We start from the raw sequence: 19,134 nt of genomic DNA on the forward strand, positions 1-19,134 counted from the left end.
TTTATACCTTTACTAAACTATATTTCTACTACTGTAAAGAAGTCTACTAATATAATGAATCCTACTGTATACACAAAGGGAGCAAAAATCTAATGTTAAAAAAGTAATAAAGAGCTAAATCCGTTTTGTAATTTAAATCACCTGTTTCAAATTTGACTTTTGCCATCCTGAAAGACAAGGAGTGAAAGAATGGAATAGAGCATAGATTTTTGAAAATTAATGAGATTTGTGGATTTCTAAAGAGATAAACAGAATATTTTAATCCAGGATGGTTCACAAGGTCTCTCTTGAGCACATCTTAAAATTGTCACTGGCCTAACAGAATATTGTTTATCCTGAACTTATGACAGTGTAGGCATGTAAGGAGAAGCAAGGTGCCAATTAATCACTAGCAATCGCAGATGAGTAAATTGGCTTACTCCTTTCTTCACCTTCCCCAAAGAGTAGAGATATTGCTTCTCAAGTATGAACGCAGGAGTGAAAAAATACTCAGGTGCAGGAGGCCCTGTTTCACACTAGCGAAAAATCCTCTGAAGTGAGTGAAAGAGAGCAAAGGAGATGGAAGGTGTGTCTGGAAGTTCCCTTTGAGCATCTGCAGAAGAAGCAGTGGCTGAAAGGAGGATATTTACACACTGACCTGTTTCTCCAGCACACACCAGGGATTCAAGACTCTATACCCTACAGGACATTGGATACCAATGAAACCTTGAGAAGAAGTTTTGGAGACTTTATTTTAAAATCTGCAAGTAAATGCCGTCTTCACTCAAACACCACACTTTTCTGCTGTGAAGAACTGACCAGTCTTAAAATGAAATGATCTGGTATTTTGTTTACACAAGGAAAAACACAAGAAAGTGGTGGAGTCATCATCCCTGGAGGTATTTAAAAGATGTGCAGATGTGCTGCTGTGGGACAGGGTTTAGTAGTGCACTTGGCAGTGTTAGGTTACTGCTTGGACTTGATGATCTTAAAGGTCTTTTCCAACCTAAACAAGTCTATGATTCTGTGATTCTAATGGATCCTAGTATTATCAAGGTAGAGGTCTGGAATGCATGGGGTATTTCCTTCGCTCTATGCAGCAGTGATGAGCAAAAGAATATCTACAGAATAATATTCGTATCCTTCCATGTCCCATGGACCCAAAAATCAACAGAGGGATGGAGACTTGGAGGTACCTTGGTCATGATTCGTGATCTTATCAACTTCACAGAGTTTATGACATGAAATTCATTTTATAGCAACAGAAGTAAGAACATATGCTGTATTGAAGTCATGTAAATAGAGAATGTACTATATGGAATGAAATTTTCCTTACGATTCACACAAAAGATACAATTTCCCTGTTAGTAAAGCATAAACTTCATCTTCATTGTACTGTTATGCAGTGTTTCTGCATGTTATTAAACATTTTCCAGTTAGCATTCCCAAGATGATAATGTTTCCATAGTGAATGAAATATTATTATTATCTCCCTGTTAATGATTCCACTTGTAAAAATGAATTCATTATAACAACTTAAAAAAATTTATTTTTTTTTAATGAGTTAACAAGTGGATCACTCTCAACACTAAATAGCTGAATATTTTTTTCACCTATCTAGTCAGTTTCTTCTTTCTTCTCCCAAAAAATCTTACAAAACATACTTTACATGGTTTTCACTCTTTTGTTGCTAAATGGGTATTTATTAAACATATAGGATAATTTTCTCATTAAATCTAAATTAGATGCATGTTCAAGAACTTTAATTTTGAAGAATGGCTGATGCCTGGAGTGAAACTTTGAAAAGACTGATTAGTAACAATTCAATCCATACAATGTATTTTCTGGAGTTTATGCTTCTATAAAAATATTAAATACCCATACATGGAAAAGATCTTTATTTTTCCCACTCCTAAAATCACCGTTCTCAGATGAAATGAGTACAGTGCAGTGCAGTCAGATATATGTAGCACAGATGCCATTTAAATATATGCAAATTTCATTTGTGAAAAGGAAGAAAAGCAAAGAGAACTACAAAGAAAAAATATGGAACTGTGTTCATTCTTGCTTCCTAATCCACATTTTTCAAAAAGGACTTCATAGTGGATCGTTGCATTGGTATGTCTCTTATTTATACTTCCAAATTTTTACTGAATATGTAAGAGTAAATGATCTGATACTCTGAAGGGTAATCATAAAATAAAGCTGTAGTTGCCAAAATGAGAAAACATAACTCATACACTTTTCACTTAGCTACCAATTTGCAATATGATTTACAAATCAATACTAAAAATAAGCAAGATACGTTCCAAGAAATCATCACAGCCGAAAGTATTACACAAAATCTTACTTTTTTTTTTTTTTCTTACCTTTAAAGAAGACAAAATTCCCTTCACTGTTTTCATAAACTGCATCAATGCTGGGAGGCAGTCCCCTCCAGAAGTAGGTAATCTGCATGGGGTATCCATCCATCACCCTGTTGTTTCTGACTCGCCAAAACCATTGATCCTGGAAACCAAATATACGTCTCTTACTATGCTTTGAGGCATTTATATATGTTCAGTTGCTGTCTTGAAAATACTGAACAGCCTATCCTAGCATTTTTAGACCATGACCTTTTGCTGTTTGCATAACCGTATTTGTGTTTGCATTTGTGTCACAACCGCACATTACAAAGGTGTCAGAACTGGTTGTTCTCCGAGGTGGGAGTAAGCTACCCATGTGAACTGTGTGTTTGGTGTAGGCGGCCTTCTGCAGAACATACAGCGTACCATATGAGATGATGTAACTTTCTCAACATCATTCCTATAAGGGGCCCAAATTAAAATTTGTGGACTGACTACAGGTGCTTTTAGACCAAACTGTGTGCACATATGTGTAAGCCAAACATAAGGGCACTACAGACAGGCTTTGAAGATCAACTAATTCTGCAAGCCACTTTTTTGCGGTGGCTGCGAACAGTGAAAGGTTGATAGATACAGCTGTAACATTACTACATCAGTCCAATAAGAACTACACTTAATGACAACTATACCATAGTGAAGATTTGCAGTCCTTCCCTGTAATAAACAGTTAATATTACAGCCTGTTATGGGTGCTGAATCCAGTGTCCTGGTAAATCTCTCTTAGTTTGTTGCCATCTGAAATGGCTTCTCCCTGTGGGATATGCGATTGCTTTAAGTGAGAGTCATACAGAAGTTGCATGGTTGAGGAATGAGGAATGTCCAGGTTGAGAAATGAGTATGTGACACATTAGGTGGGTGTTGATAAAGATGTTGTACTTCTTCAGCTCTTATAAAAACAACAGTTCCAGTTCATCCAATATTTAGAGATGAGGGATGAAGCAAGCAAATATTTAACTTCTTACACACATTTGCAAATTTTTGCAACATTAATATTATATAAAACAACCCCCCTTAAATGATAAAGAAAGTGCTATTCTGTCAGATAGGTGTCACAGTTTTACATGGCAGTTCAGCCTTCTTTCTGTATAGGTCAACTTGCCAAGCAAAAGAGATCTGTGCTCTTATGGGAACTGGCACAGCTTAGAGAGAAGATTAATACTTTGCAGGAGCAGACTTATGATAAACTGTATTCATCATCTTTCCAAACCTGAGATCATAGCTCTCATCAATTGTTTATCTTTCCAATGACTCAACAATTTATAAATCTCCACAAAAAGTATTAGCCATACAAATACAAAACAGCTCAACATATATACAAAATACATCTTAATCATGTGCATAAATGAGTCTAAAGTTGAAAGAGTTGTTTTTGAGTCCCAGATTTCTGAGCACTTTAGTATTAAAAAAAAAGTTCAAAAGGCTTACACAACCTGAAAAATATTCTATTGAAAAGTTACAATTCTCTGGAAATAATGCTACTAAAATCCCTCACATTTTTCTTGTCTAGCTATTTCATTGCTGGTGTAACACAGTTGCACTATTCTCATCTGATTAGATTCCTATTTTCAGCTTTCATTTCTTTTCTTTTTATTGTAAGAGGTATTATAACATTTAAGGCAGGTCAGCAAAGCAATTTTTTTAGGATTAATTGACTAAATTCCAATAAGAGAACTGGCAAAAGTGGGGGAATACAACTTAGAGATACAAATATTTAGGAAGGCCTAACTAAAGCCTATGTTCTGAATGCTGGAACAGATAATATCAACCTCTTGTTTTTTATTATAGCATGTATTTAAGACAAGAGGGCTTTGGAAAATTAAAATTAGGGGGAATATCCTCGAAGCAGACATTTGGAAATACTTTTTTTATTGAAACAGTAATAAATGCTTGAAATGGAATTTCAGGTCAGATTTTTTAGGCAACACCAATCTAGGAATGACTTAGGGAGGAATGACATAATGATAAGTCTCCATAGGCCAAAAAGTTCTTTGTCCTCCCCAAATTTCTCTAAAACCCTCAAAAGCCAGGCAGTATCTCAGAGATCAGTTATTAAAGTTTTAAAAAAGGACAAACAAGTACCAAGCTGCAGTGATTTAAAACTGTAGTCTCTGTGATGTCTGTTACTATCATCAGTACAATGGAATATCCCAATCTCATCTTTCTTCCCCCCAAGATAGAGACAACCCTTTTTATTTGTCTGAATTTGGTTGCAAAAGCACATCTTAGAAAACAATGTTGAGTTGCAGAAAGGAACATATCCAGCTCTCGTAAAATGTACACCAACTCAGAAGGGCATTGATCAAGTTGTGGGTACAAAATAAGCAAGATATTTAAAGCTGAACAAAGGCTGACTACTTAGCTGAATACAAAAGGACATAAGTACACACACAATCGCTTCATTGAACAAAGGTCGTAAATGAAATGTTCAGTCTTTCAGGAGTTCCCCAATACAACGCGCATATTATGGAAAGTCTAAACATCCGTGCTACAGACAAAGCTTATAACATTCTAGGTTGGCTAATGAATCTCAGCTTTCAGCTAGTACACCAAAGCAGATCTTCAAATCACATTAATGTGTTACAAAGATTTCTGTAGTTCTAATGACAGGAATAATCTTCTTTTGATCAGACTACATTGTTAAATAGTCAATCAATTCCATTGACTGGAGTTTTTTTTTGGGGGGGGTTGTTTGTTTGTTTTGTTTTTTATAAACAGAACAAACCAAAACAAAACAATAAAACCCCAAACTTAAATAGTCATGGTTATATTCAATAGTTCAAGAATTCCAAGTCTTAGGATAGATATAGCCAAAGTAGCAAGCAGTCATTTTAGTTTGGGCAGTACTGCACTGCTGATTGGCTTGTACTATCCCATCATGGTGATTTCTGGTATAATATCAAAGTGTCAGTGGAATGACCACAGTAAGGAGATTAAACACACATTCTTGAAAGACACTGACTCTGTAATGAACAGATTTCACAGTGCAACAAAACCTGTAAAATCAACCAGTCAAAAAAGATCTTCTTCTTGAGAATAATTTATATGGCAGCCTTAGTGACTCGTGGAATATATTTGCATTAACTCATTTTGATAACAAGACCTATAAAACTAAAATCTGCAGATTTGGTATTGAGTTGTATGTCAAATTGTGTACTTCATATTTAATATTAACAATTTGCACCATAATAGTGAGATTATTTTTATTTATTTTTTTCTCAAATTCCTCAGCAAACCAATAATTTGCCCTGCTATACCACAATTAAAATCTTCACAATAATACAATTATGGCAAAGCTGGAATGTTTAATTCATGCGTCATAGCCCCAGGAATATATATAAAACTAAATATACAGAACTATATATTTACATATATAATACAGTAATGTCAATACTATGTCTCCATTAGCTTTTAACAAGAAATACTTCAAGGTATCGGACAAGAAAATAATTCAGCAGGGTGTTACTGTGTATATATATCCATCCTGGACTGGCACAAGCTTTTTCACCTGAGGCTGATTGTAGAAGATCCCCACTCTATCCTATAGTCATTTTAGAGATATTTCCAGTAGAAATGGTATCTAAAATGGTATAATGAAAAATCGTGAATCTTCAAGATCTTTTCTTTTTTTTAATACGTACCTTGTTACTTCCCAAATTCTACAGAGAAATGAGACTACTACTTCTGTACTAATACTACTAGATTAGTGTTCAGTGAGTCATATAAGTAGAATTGATTTGACCGGATTTATATGTCTACAAGGTAAAAATCTCATTAGAAATGAATCATTGAACCTGGTGCAATAAAAGTCCTTCATAGAAACATTCGAACGTAGGCTTCACTTGGTTGTTTACTTCTCTACAATGATTATAAAGGGAATCTAGAAACCCGGTGCCTATTTAGATGTCTGTAAAGTACAAAGTGGGTACCTAAATGCAAGTGAGATAAATCCCTCCATTCTCTACTTTTTGTCTCCTGGGTTCAACCTGTCATAGTGCAAAGAAAATCATAAGGATGACTACACAGGGCCAGATCAGGGTTCTTCTAGGCCTGTATCCATCTCCAGTGGAGTCACTAGCAAATTAACAGATAAGACTTCAGCCCTGAAGTGGTCAGGCAGTTGGACTAGAAGGTTGTTGTAGGTTCCTTCCAACCGCACTATTCTATTCTATTCTATTCTATTCTATTCTATTCTATTCTATTCTATTCTATTCTATTCTATTCTATTCTATTCTATGACAATAAAAACAAAGGGAACATACAATGACACCTTTCTGATACTCTCTCCCAGTCACCCATCAATCGTTGTTCAGGGAACCCCTGGACCAAAGGCGATAATTTTGTGATTAATAGCACTTGATGGTCTTTTACTCCTCTAGACTCCTTCCTAAACACATGCAAACTCAGAGCATCCACAGCTGTCTGCAGAAATGCATATGACAATTTAACAGTCCGCAGTGTGAAAAGCCATAAGCAACCAGCCACAGTCACAGCTGCTGACTGGTGTTTGGCCTTCGTTCACCTTATTTCTTTTTCTTTATCACCAAGAATAGTAGCACTTTGACTGCAAGATCTAATCCAAGATCTTTGTTGCTTCATATGAAAACAATCTTATAGATTAAATCCTTCTGCTTGTTTTCAGGAAACCTTGCTATACTGTAACACATCTGGCCAATATTAAGGATAAAGGGTTTGTGGCTTGAAATAAGATCTTCCTGTGCCATTGCCTTTAATGTCTAAATATTCCATTCTGAAGCATAATTGCGAACATAACATACCATGTTCTCTCTTCTGCTGATGGAATCCTGTAGACTTATTTTCCTGCCCTATTTTCAGTAGATTTACATGTTGTTGCAATAATCATCAACTATGGGCTATTGCTCAACAGCAAGGACCCTACAGGTTTCCACAGAACTAAAATTTTGAACATTTGTAATTTTAGCATTTTTAAGGTCTTATTTAAAAGGACAGAAGCAGGCACATGATTTGCCAATAGATGTATACTTAGAGATAGCCAGACTGACATGAATCAGCAAATATCTGGAAATATCTGAGAGCAGAACTGGAAGTTTGGATCATTTATATGATTGGGCAAGGTAGGTGCTGGCACAGCGGTTGACAGAGTAATTTGTTTAAATAAATTTAATTTTCCTGGCTGACTTTCCTCTGAACATACTGGACTTAACACTTTTAGACTGCCAGAGTTCAAACTCTGGAACTCAAGTTAAGAAACTCTAGCACGGGGCTGCAAAGCATGCCAAGGATCTTTCTGAGGTATCAGATGTGGTAGGCTCTGCTTATAGAAAGAATAGATCATTTCAGCACATATAACTAAATGTACTTAATTGTCTTAAACAAAGTAATATTTACCAGCGATTTTATTATCTGCATCTTGGAAAAACAGGTACAATTACTGAAAATGTGTTTTCAACACAGTTCAGCTATTATTGAAATTCAAAAAAGGCATAGTCCAAGAGAAAGTGTATTCACTCTAAGAAAGCTCTTTTACACTTGAAGTAAACAGCTTGAAAAAGTTTCTCTGACAAAACACGTCTCAGTGTATTTGGTTACACTGAATAAACACAGTTTTGTCTCTTTTGAGAAATACTGTGTATTGAAAAACTGTTTGTCTTTCCCACTATATTGGTTAAATTATTTTATTCCCCCAAAACACAGTAACACCTGCAGAGAGGTTGAACACACGACTTGTCACATGCACTCCAATTCCAAGCCTGACAAACCTGTACATTGAATGCGTAGCTTTTAGTGCCTTTCCTTGCTGGCTAGCAAATGCATTTTTGTAAGCATCTATAGTTATCCAAGAGCTCCAAATATCTGGATCACTCCTGTGCAGCTGGGATCTTGCATAATAATGCATCATTAAATATTATGGCTACGGACATATTAAGTAAATTAAACTCGGACAATTATTGCCAGTTCAAAAAGCAGAACTGGAACAAAAAAAAATAATATCAAAATTGAATTGAAATTGAGGAATATATCTAACAATCAGAAAATGGGCATTAAGGAGAGACTGTAAGCTGTTTCAGAAACACTATTATGGATAAAGAGTAACAGTAGGATGAAGAAGCAGGAGCAGTCACTCAAATTGAGTGTTAGGAAATTTGTTTTATTTAGAAGATGGGATACTCCTGAAAAAAAAAGACAATAAAGCTTTTTAGAGAAAACAAACTGAACAGAGGTTATACATAAATCATTCTTCACTGTCAGTAAATGCTCTAGATATTTTTTCCTGTGCATACGTAACTCAATGATTAGATGAAGGGACTAAAATATAGTACATTCTCTATGACCATAGCAAATACCTTCTTCATAAAAGCACTTCTTTATTAATGACTCGGAGAATCTTGAATGGAAGAGTGTATTAGAGTAAAAAAAATATGGCCCATAATGCATAATTTTCATACCTTATTGTCAGATACAGTTTCCTCCTAATCTTACAATAAGCCAATTTTAGCTTTTTTTGTGATGATTGTGTTAAATTTTCTTCATGTTTGATTCTATGAACTCTTTTAGCAAAGTTTCTAAACCAAAAAGTTTGTAGCTTTCCTTTTATTTTTTTCTATTGATGCTGGTAAGCATTGATGCCGTCTCTTTTTTTTTTTTTCAAATGAGTGTTTAAATCTGTACTCCTATGAATAATTGATTTCAATTTTGGTATTTATTCTCACCTTAAACATCTTTCAGGTTCCTTAAGGGACACAACTGATGGGTAGGTGAATTAAAAACACTTTCAGATATTTCATTTCATCCATAACACACAAACCAGTGGAGTTGTCGGTGCAAAATTAATGGAGTTTCCTTCTCTCAGCACCTCATTCACTCCTGCATCTCTGGACCAACAACCATTGCCAATAATAAAAGATTCATTTGCTACAAAATATCTAGAACCCTGCCTTTTTTTTATACCTAATGAACTCTATCTGCAATTGTGTAACGACAACATGACACTGATGCAGAGATCCTAATGGTACCCACTAAAAACAGAAAGACTGCCCAATGTGATAGACATTCTAAAAATCTACAAAGAGCTGGAAAGAAGAAAAAAATGGAAACTTTTGAAGTGGTAACTTTTGTAACTACCTGGGGATGAAGATTAAGCTGACTTTAGCAGGAATTAGGTTTTGTGCTGGTTTTACAAGGAATCTTAAAACTCACTGTAGGTACACAAGGCAGGAAAAGATTTCAGACAGACAGTGGGATGGGTGAAAACCAAGGACAAATCACAAGTGTAAATTATAATAATTTGACTGTGATTATAAAAATGTGTGTGAAATCCCCAGGAATTTGTGAAATACCCTCGCATTTTATAGCAAAAATCTCTGCATGAATTTCTCTCAGTCAATACTGAGACTTTGACTTGATGTTAAAGTGTATATGTATAGTGCTGTTAAGGGTATTCCACCACCAAAAGATGGAATAAGATGCAAAACTGTAAACTTTAACGTCTACAGCTGCTGGAAAGAGAAGTTTTGCTATGGCTAGATTCCACAGGATCACTGCTTGGCCTATTTAATTAAAAAAAAAAAAAAAAAAAAAAAGACAAATAAACATAATACCTCTACCCTAAATCAATGTTAATCGAATGCTGAATTCCAGTTAATACTGTGGCTTAATATTATTGACCGTACACATCAAGGTTTCACACTGGGTCATGTCTTCTCCAATAAGCTCCCTTTGACCATGTGCAAAAGCAGTCCTTTGTCAATGGAAGATTAAACATACCCAGCAGCTATGCAAAGCAGGAGCGGCAGACTGAAACATTCAGACAAATGAGTACCCTTCTAATTCTTTCCCATCTGAGTATTGCAAAAAAAAGCCAGTGGTAAATAATATACTAAGCTGTTTAGTAACTTTAAATTATTCTCTTACCAAGAAAGAAGAGTTCCAGTGATGTACAGAGAATAGTTTTGCAAGGAAAATGCAAGGTTTACTTATTTTATCTAAGTCAAAATCAATGAACAATATCCTTTTAAAAAATCTTGATCTAATCTCAAAAGACACTTTTCCACATCTACTTCATCAGTTCATGTGAGTTTCACCAGGGGATCTCAGTGATGGTAATACAGGGCCTACAGCATGTGGGACTAAAGGCTTTGTTTCTACTCATTTGGGGAATTCCACTATTTGTTTAATAACATCCATTTTCAACATTCCAAATTTGGAATTTACAGCATTTAACTCAAAGGACATCACTGCACAGAACGGGAAAAAAAAAATGCTTTTGAGCAACATTCTTTGAAATAATTTTCATGGAGCAGAAAAAAGAAATTAGAATCCAGGGGATTCAAATGTAGAAAAAATATTAGCACAATTCAGCTATGAGAATGATTGCTCAAACCATTTTTCTTTTCTGTTTTGCATTTTTTTTTTTTCAATATGGAATTCGCAAGGAATCTTATAGATTAGCCCCACTTCAGTTCCTACTTCATTCCCCAGCAGAAAACAATTGGCTCTAGTGAGACTGGAATCGGACATTAAATGGATTCTACCAATCTAGCTCATTTTAGGAAACAAATAACAAATGGGCTATTCTATACACATGCAGAATACTTTAGCTCAGCTTATTATTAAGTTGATTCACATTAAGTACAGACAAAGCTCCTTTAAAACTACAAAGGACTGTTATCCATTCATTAACAGATGAATGGATAATGCACTGAAGACGACTTATTTGAACTTCTAGAATTCACACTTCCTAATGTGTTTGAGAAAACAGCATGGTTGTAATAGGGTAAAAACCTGGTCTGAGAACCACTGTGAGAAGTCAGAGCATCAGGAAAACCTCAGCACCTCCTATGTTGAGAGCCTGAACCTCCTGATCATCTCCTCACTGGGTATGAGACCAACTCACTGTATCCAAAACAAAGGGATGCAAAACCATCACCAAATGCTATTGCTAGTTCTGTTGCTTCCTTACATTCCCTAACAAGGAATGTACTTCCTTATTAACCACTGTTAATTACCATTTATTATTGGCATCTAATCAGACACTGAAGCACTGCTCCAGACAAATTAAAGCCGCTGTTTGTTATGATCTCATTCTTTTTCTTAACAACATGTTAATGCTAACCAACACCATAAGCAAAAGAACTAAATGCTGTAACTCAGAGTAGGACCAAGTGAAAAACTGGTAACTTGCCCGTTTGTTGTTTATGGGAAGTACTACACTGAGCCCGCTGTAAAGTGTCTGTCTTCAGCTAAGCCACTGACATAAAAAGTTCACTGGTGTAAATACATTTCCAAGAAAAAAAAAATTATCTAGTGATATTCTCTAGGAAGTCTTTGCTAAGGAGCAACGTATTTTTTTTTTCTATTATCTATTCTTTTTCTATGTAACTGACAAAGTAAAGTAATGTCAAATAATTTATTCAATGTCAACAATGGCTCTGATTATGTTAAAATCTACCTTCTTGGCTTCATATTCTTAGCCCCAACTATTGACCTATGTAGCCACTTTTACTCATTTGTGATGTGTGCAAAACTGTTTTTCATTGCTCACTGCTCACGCTGAAATCTATAGCTATGCTTTTTTTTCTTTTCTTTTTTTTTTTTTTTAAAAAAAAAAACCTGCAGTAATCCAGCCATTAGGCTTCAAAGATTAGGGAAAATTCGAAAAATAACATTTCTTTTTCCAAAGGAGTCAAAGGCCTATGGCACTCCCTATATAGTCTGTCTCTTTTTACAAGAGAAAACTCCCCCCCCCCGTCAGTTTGTAAACTGATGTTTAAATCTCCTTCATGGACACTATATACAAGAAAACTGCAATGTGCTCACCTGAAGTCTGATTCTGGATTATGCACCACCAGAATGACAGGATTTAACAAGAGGAACTCTGACTGAAGCTGGAGCAAAACCATTTCCTTAAAGTATTATTCTTCTTCTTCTTATATTATTCTTATATTATTATTCTTAATTATATATATATAATATGTATAATTATATATATATTATATATACTTATTCTTATTATATATATATTATATATACTTATTCTTAAGTATGGTCGATTAGCCAAAACACTGGTAATCCCTCTGAAACCTCTCCTGACTTTTTGTAGTAATTTCAATAAAGTGCTACCAGCTGCATCCCAGTTTTCCCACTTCTGGTGTTGCACGGTGGTAGATCCAAGATGAGGAGTTCCTCCTCCTTCATTTATCTTTGAATTTCTTCTTTTCTCTATAAGCTTCCTTCTTTTACTCTTCCTTTAATGCTCACTTTGGCCATTTATACGGGGTGTTAGTGGGGGATCTGTGGGGTGGCCTCTCTGAGGGCAGGCTAGGGCTGCCCCGTGCCGGACACAGCCGGTTCCAGAGGGTTCCAGCCGGTTCCAACGGATCTCCCTCAGGACAAGCTGAGCCCCTCAGCCGAGCTGCTGCTGCCCCTGTGGTAATGTATTTAAGTAAGGGCAAAAGCATTGCTCCCCACTCAGAGGGTTTGGGTTTTTTTATATTCAAAACACTTTCATCTTCAGGAGCAGATCTGAAGAATTTCTGATTTTATTTCCAATACGCAAAGAGTGATACTGAATGCCTGACAACAAGCTATACAATAATTCAGCAGTTCTTCAACACGCTTTGAAAAACACCCATTCGTATTTAGACTAGATCCTGCAAATCACTCTTCCGTGATATATTTTTCTCATTTGAAAGACAACATCCGTTGTTCAACTCTTTCAAAGAGGGGTTATTTTGCCTAAAATCATCAACATAAAAGGAATATAAAACTATTGCTGGTTTTGGAATATAACTGTGAAGTTTATTTGGGGTATCGTACATTGAAATTTTGCTAAATATCTTGCACATTACAAGGCAAATATGAAAAAAGTGTACAATACTGTGAACTTACATTACCTCTTCCTAAACAAAATATAACAAAATATTCAGCCAAGTACCTCATGCAGTTTGGTCATTTGCTGTGCAGAAATGGTTTTGGACATCTATTTGGTTAACTATCAGTATATCCAAATACTCTGTGTGCTTCCTCGAATATTGAACGTATAAGACATACACACACACACACAAAGAAAAAAAGCTCTTAAAAATAGATCTTAGGCTTAAAAAAATGCTCAAAGAGGCCATTAATATTTTTTAAAACTATTTTTCTTTTAAGGAAACAGGCTTGGTATAATTCAGAAAGAACTGCCAGAGAAATGACCTCTTTAAATGAATGTAATGAACACAGCCTACTTGCAGAGGCATCCACAATCACGGCTATAGTTCTCTTTTGGAAGACGTCTTGATTTAAATCCTGGCCCTTTCCTATCTCTGCTCAGCTGAGTGCAGTAACTAACTTACTTTCATCTGCACTGCAAAGGGTAGTTGCCATTTCCAGTGCAGATTAAATAGTTTTAAAAAAAAATCTCTATACATTTCAAACTAACAAATTTAAATTACTGCATATGAACAAATTCATTCTAAAATAGACATCTCAAGACTGCTATTAGTATTTGGTGTTCTATGGAAGTAATTAATTTAAGAACACTGATGTACATTTGGTTAGTATTTAATTTTGATTTATCGTATCCTCATTTTGTTACAGCTCTGTTCTTAGTGGTAAATGATTCTTTCATTATATTTTTTTTTTTAATTCTTTCAGTCTTACTCATATATGTATTTTATTTTTATAATTTCTTCATTATCAAATTGTATGTGAGCTTTTTATAAAATTTTCGATGCATATCCATCTGTCTTCTCTATTTCTCCTGTGTAGACAGTAGAAATGGCATTTATACATTTTCTTTGTATACGTTAACCTTTCAAAACTACTGTGAAGCAATCAAAACCTGTAAGTACCTATAGAATACTTTCAGTTCAAGGGAAAACTGTTATGCAGAATACTTTTAAAATGTTCTACAGAGTCTTTGGTTACAACCAGCAGCTGGGTGACACTAGATCTTATATCACACATGAAATCCAGCAATTTTAGAGACCTCTAATAACACCATGGGTTGATCGGGGCTTTATGTGGAAGATTACCATGTACTATAACACTATCATATACTTCCAAGAGCACTGGGCTCTTCCTGGAAAATCTTCCACATCAGAACTTATCTATTCAGATTACAAGTCTGACAGCTACAGACCTTGCACTATGGTGCAGCTGCAGATGATATTGTGCAGTGCTATTGCTTTTCTGATGTGTTCCAGAACATATTAATGGTAACAATTCAGGTATGAGAGTCATGTTATCTATGTTTTATCTTTCCCAAGTGATGATTCCATTAAAAAAAAAAACACAACAAACTATCTCCCTTTGGGTGGGTTTCTGTATTCCTAACTGAATTCAGCATTTTAATGCGTTCTGATTTTGTCCAAATAGCTAAAATGACTGAGACTCTATAAAATGTTCCCGTTGCCACATGATGATGATCCAATATGAAGAAACAGCCAGCCATAAAAAAGGCACAATAAAGACCTCTAAAGACATGAAATCTAGGCTTGCGGCCAGGAATCTCTGGAATGCTCACATTCCCTCTAATGCTCTGTAGGTAACAGCACATGCATATGAAGTACTGCACGAAACCCTTCATCCACAGAATGAGTATTAGGCCCTTACAGAGCAGTTGACTGTTTATTTCCCCAGTAGTCTTTGCATTTTGAGCCTACAAAACCATCTGTGAATTTTCTCGAACCCAGTTCTGTTGCCTGTTGTCATAGGGAGTTCACGTAACAGTCAATGGTGCATTCTGTACCATGGAAACATGAGAAAATTGGGCAATTTTTATTGTTAAAAAATTACTAATTTTCTTGATTAAAACTGAAAACCTTTCTCCTGGCATTGAGAGAAAAGTGTTCTACTGAGGTATATGTTATACTTAAATGGCAAATATTCTAGCAATGATGACTCAAATGCAAAATCTATGACGTTTTCATTAATACATGCAACTGTCTATGTAATATTATTTGAACAAAGGATACTTGATAGGTCAGTCTTTGAAACCAGTCAGGTGTATAGGAGGGGCTAAACAATGAACAGGGGTGAAAAGCTTTAAGAAGTAGTTGCATAAGAATATGAGGTGAAGATATCTGCTTTGCAGTAGCTGTCCTAAGTCTTTGTACAAATACTGTAAAAGCGAGTCGGAATGAAGATTGCTTTCTGAGAGGCCTGCATTTATACAGGCTGTGTCAACACATGATCATGGTTCTTGGAAATATCACAGGATATATGATGAATATAATGCTCAGATGAGTGAAATCTCCTTTTCCATTTACCAACACCTTCTTCTTGGAACTCCTCTTACACTAACACATTCCCCTCTTGATACACTCTGTGGGAAACTAAATAACCAATACCTTTCTATGACAGTTTGCTAGCTTAAATATGACAAACATGTGAACCCCTATTCTATTTGAAAGCTCAATAATAATTAATTTTACAACTCCCTTCATTCTCCAAGTCATTGCTGATATTATATGTCATACTCTCCACTTTTCTTCCACCCTTTTACAGCCTCTTTTACTGTTTCATTTTAAAAAAAGGAGTAGCAAGAACTTTGGACTACCTTTTTCCCTTTAATAAAATTGCCAAGAGGATTTGAAAAAAGAAATATGTCCAATTCCCTAGACATAAACAGGCTATCAGCATAAAAGTATTTTCAAGAATCTTTTCCCAGCTGCACAGGATCCCCTGACACTATGCTATATTGCCTTACCAACAATAGCACTGACCTTAGAACAGAAACCTCCTTCCTGGAGAAGACAAAGTGTACCACCTAGGATCCTATAGAAAAATTAAGGATTTTTTTTTTCTTTCACAGTTGTTTGTAATTTATTTTTGCTATCCATCTTGGGCCATGAAAAGAGAATAAGGAATATTTGGGTTTAGGTGCCTACAATTTTTCCTGTAACTCGCCCCCCCCCCCCCCCCCCCCGAATTATACTCTTTCTCATCAGTCTGAAATTTCTGAAATTGTTGACTCCCCATTTGTAAGGAATAGACATACAAATATGTGAAAATGGTCCAGGACAGACTTATCTTTGTCAGACCAACTGTTCTAATGAAATCAGAATAATTGTGTTTCTCTACTTGTCTGCCCTTATCACTTTATCACTTGTAATATGATACTCCACCATCTGCCTGAGGGGTGAGCAGACTATTTTAACAACTACTACAAACATGTCTGAGACATCAGGTTCTTTGTAATGACTCGGGCACTCCCTGAAAATCAAAAAAGCCAGAGGAGAGCAAAGTCAACTCCCTTTCTTTATTTTTACTCCCATAGGCATTAAATCAGCATGGGATGGAGGCTGTGGGCCTAGATAGCCAAAAGTTACTGACAATCCAAGAGAAGGTATAACCTGCTTCATCAAAATTTCTAGATGTAGGCAGGGAAAACACTGAAAGAAGCCAAATGGGGAAACTGTGATTAAGCCAAAAATACTTGTTTCTAGTTTCTTTAACCCAGCTAGATACCACTGGCAAACCAAGAAGAATGGAAAACTCCAAATAGAGTACAGAAGGATCCCCTCAGTGAAAAATAATGTTCACCGACATGAATAGCTTGTGGATTGTGAACTGTGGATGTCTAGAAGATCGTTTAGCATAATTTCCAGCTACAGGAAGCTTTTAAGTATCTTATAAATGTGGAATTAAAACATTTAATTGATATGATTTAATTTAATTGCATGATAAGTCATTATCTTTCACCCTTTTTGGCCAAAAGCTTGTGAATATGAGGGAGTAACAAACTATATCCATCAAGATTAGCCAAAACCAACTATCAAAAATCTGTCCTTGATATTGTAGGAACACAGAAATTAGTACTCCAAATATTTTTCTTAGATGTAATACAGTTTTCATTTCCTTTAAGCAGTGATCTTTTTACTCTCAAATGATTGGTGATATATTTATGTTATTTATATGATTTATCACTATATCACCTGTCTTTTCATATTTCTGTCAGACTCACAAATTCATACACATCTGTGTTTCTCTCCATATCCATATGTATGTCTCTGCCCATGGCAGGGGGGTTGGACTAGATGATCTTTGAAGGTCCCTTCCAATCCAAACCATTCTATGATTCTATGATTCTGTGACTAATAATAGGAAATCATTCACAGGAAAGTAAGAAGTAAAAAATATTTAAAGAATAAAAGAAAATGGCACAAAACATTCCTAATAGAACAGTAACATTACGAGTTCAAAAGAAAGATGGAAGTTAGTGGATGAGGACACAACATGAGCTATGTCCCAGTGTACGTGTCATACACACATGCACGAGTACAATGCATGAAAACAGCTGCATTGGTAACTCTCACATTGACATTTGTTGCACCTCTGAAGACCTAAAATAATCATACAATGCAAACTGAATATGTGTTGCTGATAGCTCAATTTTTCCTGTTGTTTAGGGTATGACTTAAAAAACGAGCTCTGATAAGATGATATGTTTTCATATGTTACCTTCAGAGAAGTAACATATGAAAACAGGGGAAGACATGACATAATAAATGCTACAAGTGTCTGTATGGGGGTTATTTTTGATTGAAGGCGCTGCAAGCTGAGACACTAATATACGCTGCCTAATCTCAGTTTAATGCTTGTGATCTATGAAATTGTGCTGACAACAAAAATAAAAAAATCAGGGTGCCAAATCTATCTTTGAGTAGCATGGGGCAAGGCTGAGTAAATCTTCTTCCCAGTGGAAGTGGCAGGATTAGAAAAAGACTGTAGAAGTTCCCACTGTAATCCGTGGGTGAAGAGCAATATCCTTGGAGTGACTCAGCTTTGAGTTTGAGAGCAATGGCCAAGGAGAAAAACAGGCTATTAAGAGTGGTATATCCAGCAAAGAGCAGCCAACAGCGATATCTGTCATGACAACACAAACATGAAAATGGTAGATATTCGATTGCCTTTGCTCACTGTCTCTGTCATTCAGATACAGGGATTAGATCATGAAGAAAGTGAAGGAATTTCTATATGAATATCCAATATTGTAAATTACATCTGATTACAGATAAGGCGTGAATGTTTAATTTGAAGCAGTAAATGGCTGTACATGTTATAAAGGGCTGGCCAGACATCACTCCAAAATGTCAGCAAAGGCTCCATTGTGATAAGATTGAGGAGAAACACTGGTGAACTGTTAGGGAGAATGGGACAGGGTTGAACTTTGTTATTATCAAGTATAACCTTTGACCTAATGCAGTCTATTCTCCTCAGTGAAGATATTCTCACCGGACAGATATGCCAAATGATTAATTAAAATGACCCCTGTCTCACTTTGATTTATAGACTAGACAAGTAGTCTAATCAAGTTTGATTTTGTATAGGAAAACAATTTTTTATTTCATATGCGTGGTATTACAAATTAATCTGCTGTTTCTTGTGTTATTTTACCTCATGTGTATTACTCGAAATAGATAGTCTCCTTGTCATGTCAAAGATATTTAATTCTAAGTGAAATCTTGAATCTGTTACAGTCAATGGATTTTTTTTCCATTACTTTCAACTGGGCTGAGTTTCCACTCAGTAAGCAAGGAAGGCAACATTTAAAAAATATTCAAGCTATAGCTTATAAAAACCAAGAAAATATAGGATTTAAATTAAATATCTGCTATAACTTTTTGATATTTTTCAATAGATTTTCTATAGTGTGAATAGTGTTTCACTGATTTTCAAAAAAATAAACATGGATGTTGTTCTAATAATAGATTTAACAATCATGTTAAATAATGAAGATCTCAGCTCTTCAGTAGTGCAGTGTTTTGTATAGGAAATGGCTAAT

The 19,134-nt window shown here is 35.4% G+C and overlaps 1 protein-coding gene across 1 annotated transcript in view; it reads right to left on the bottom strand.

Annotated features, from left to right (window-relative positions):
• Positions 1 to 19,134, bottom strand: part of MMP16 (matrix metallopeptidase 16) — a gene marked incomplete at both ends in the record, with an annotated part of 182,756 nt that overhangs the window by 16,186 nt on the left and 147,436 nt on the right. Inside the window, one exon of the mRNA XM_082479026.1 lies at positions 2,349 to 2,487. Within this exon, the coding sequence (XP_082335152.1) occupies positions 2,349 to 2,487 (139 nt within the window). The remainder of the gene's footprint in view (positions 1 to 2,348; positions 2,488 to 19,134) is intronic.

Source organism: Vanellus vanellus (assembly GCF_965231255.1).
Source record: "Vanellus vanellus genome assembly, chromosome: 2".
NCBI classification, from domain to species: Eukaryota; Metazoa; Chordata; class Aves; order Charadriiformes; family Charadriidae; genus Vanellus; species Vanellus vanellus.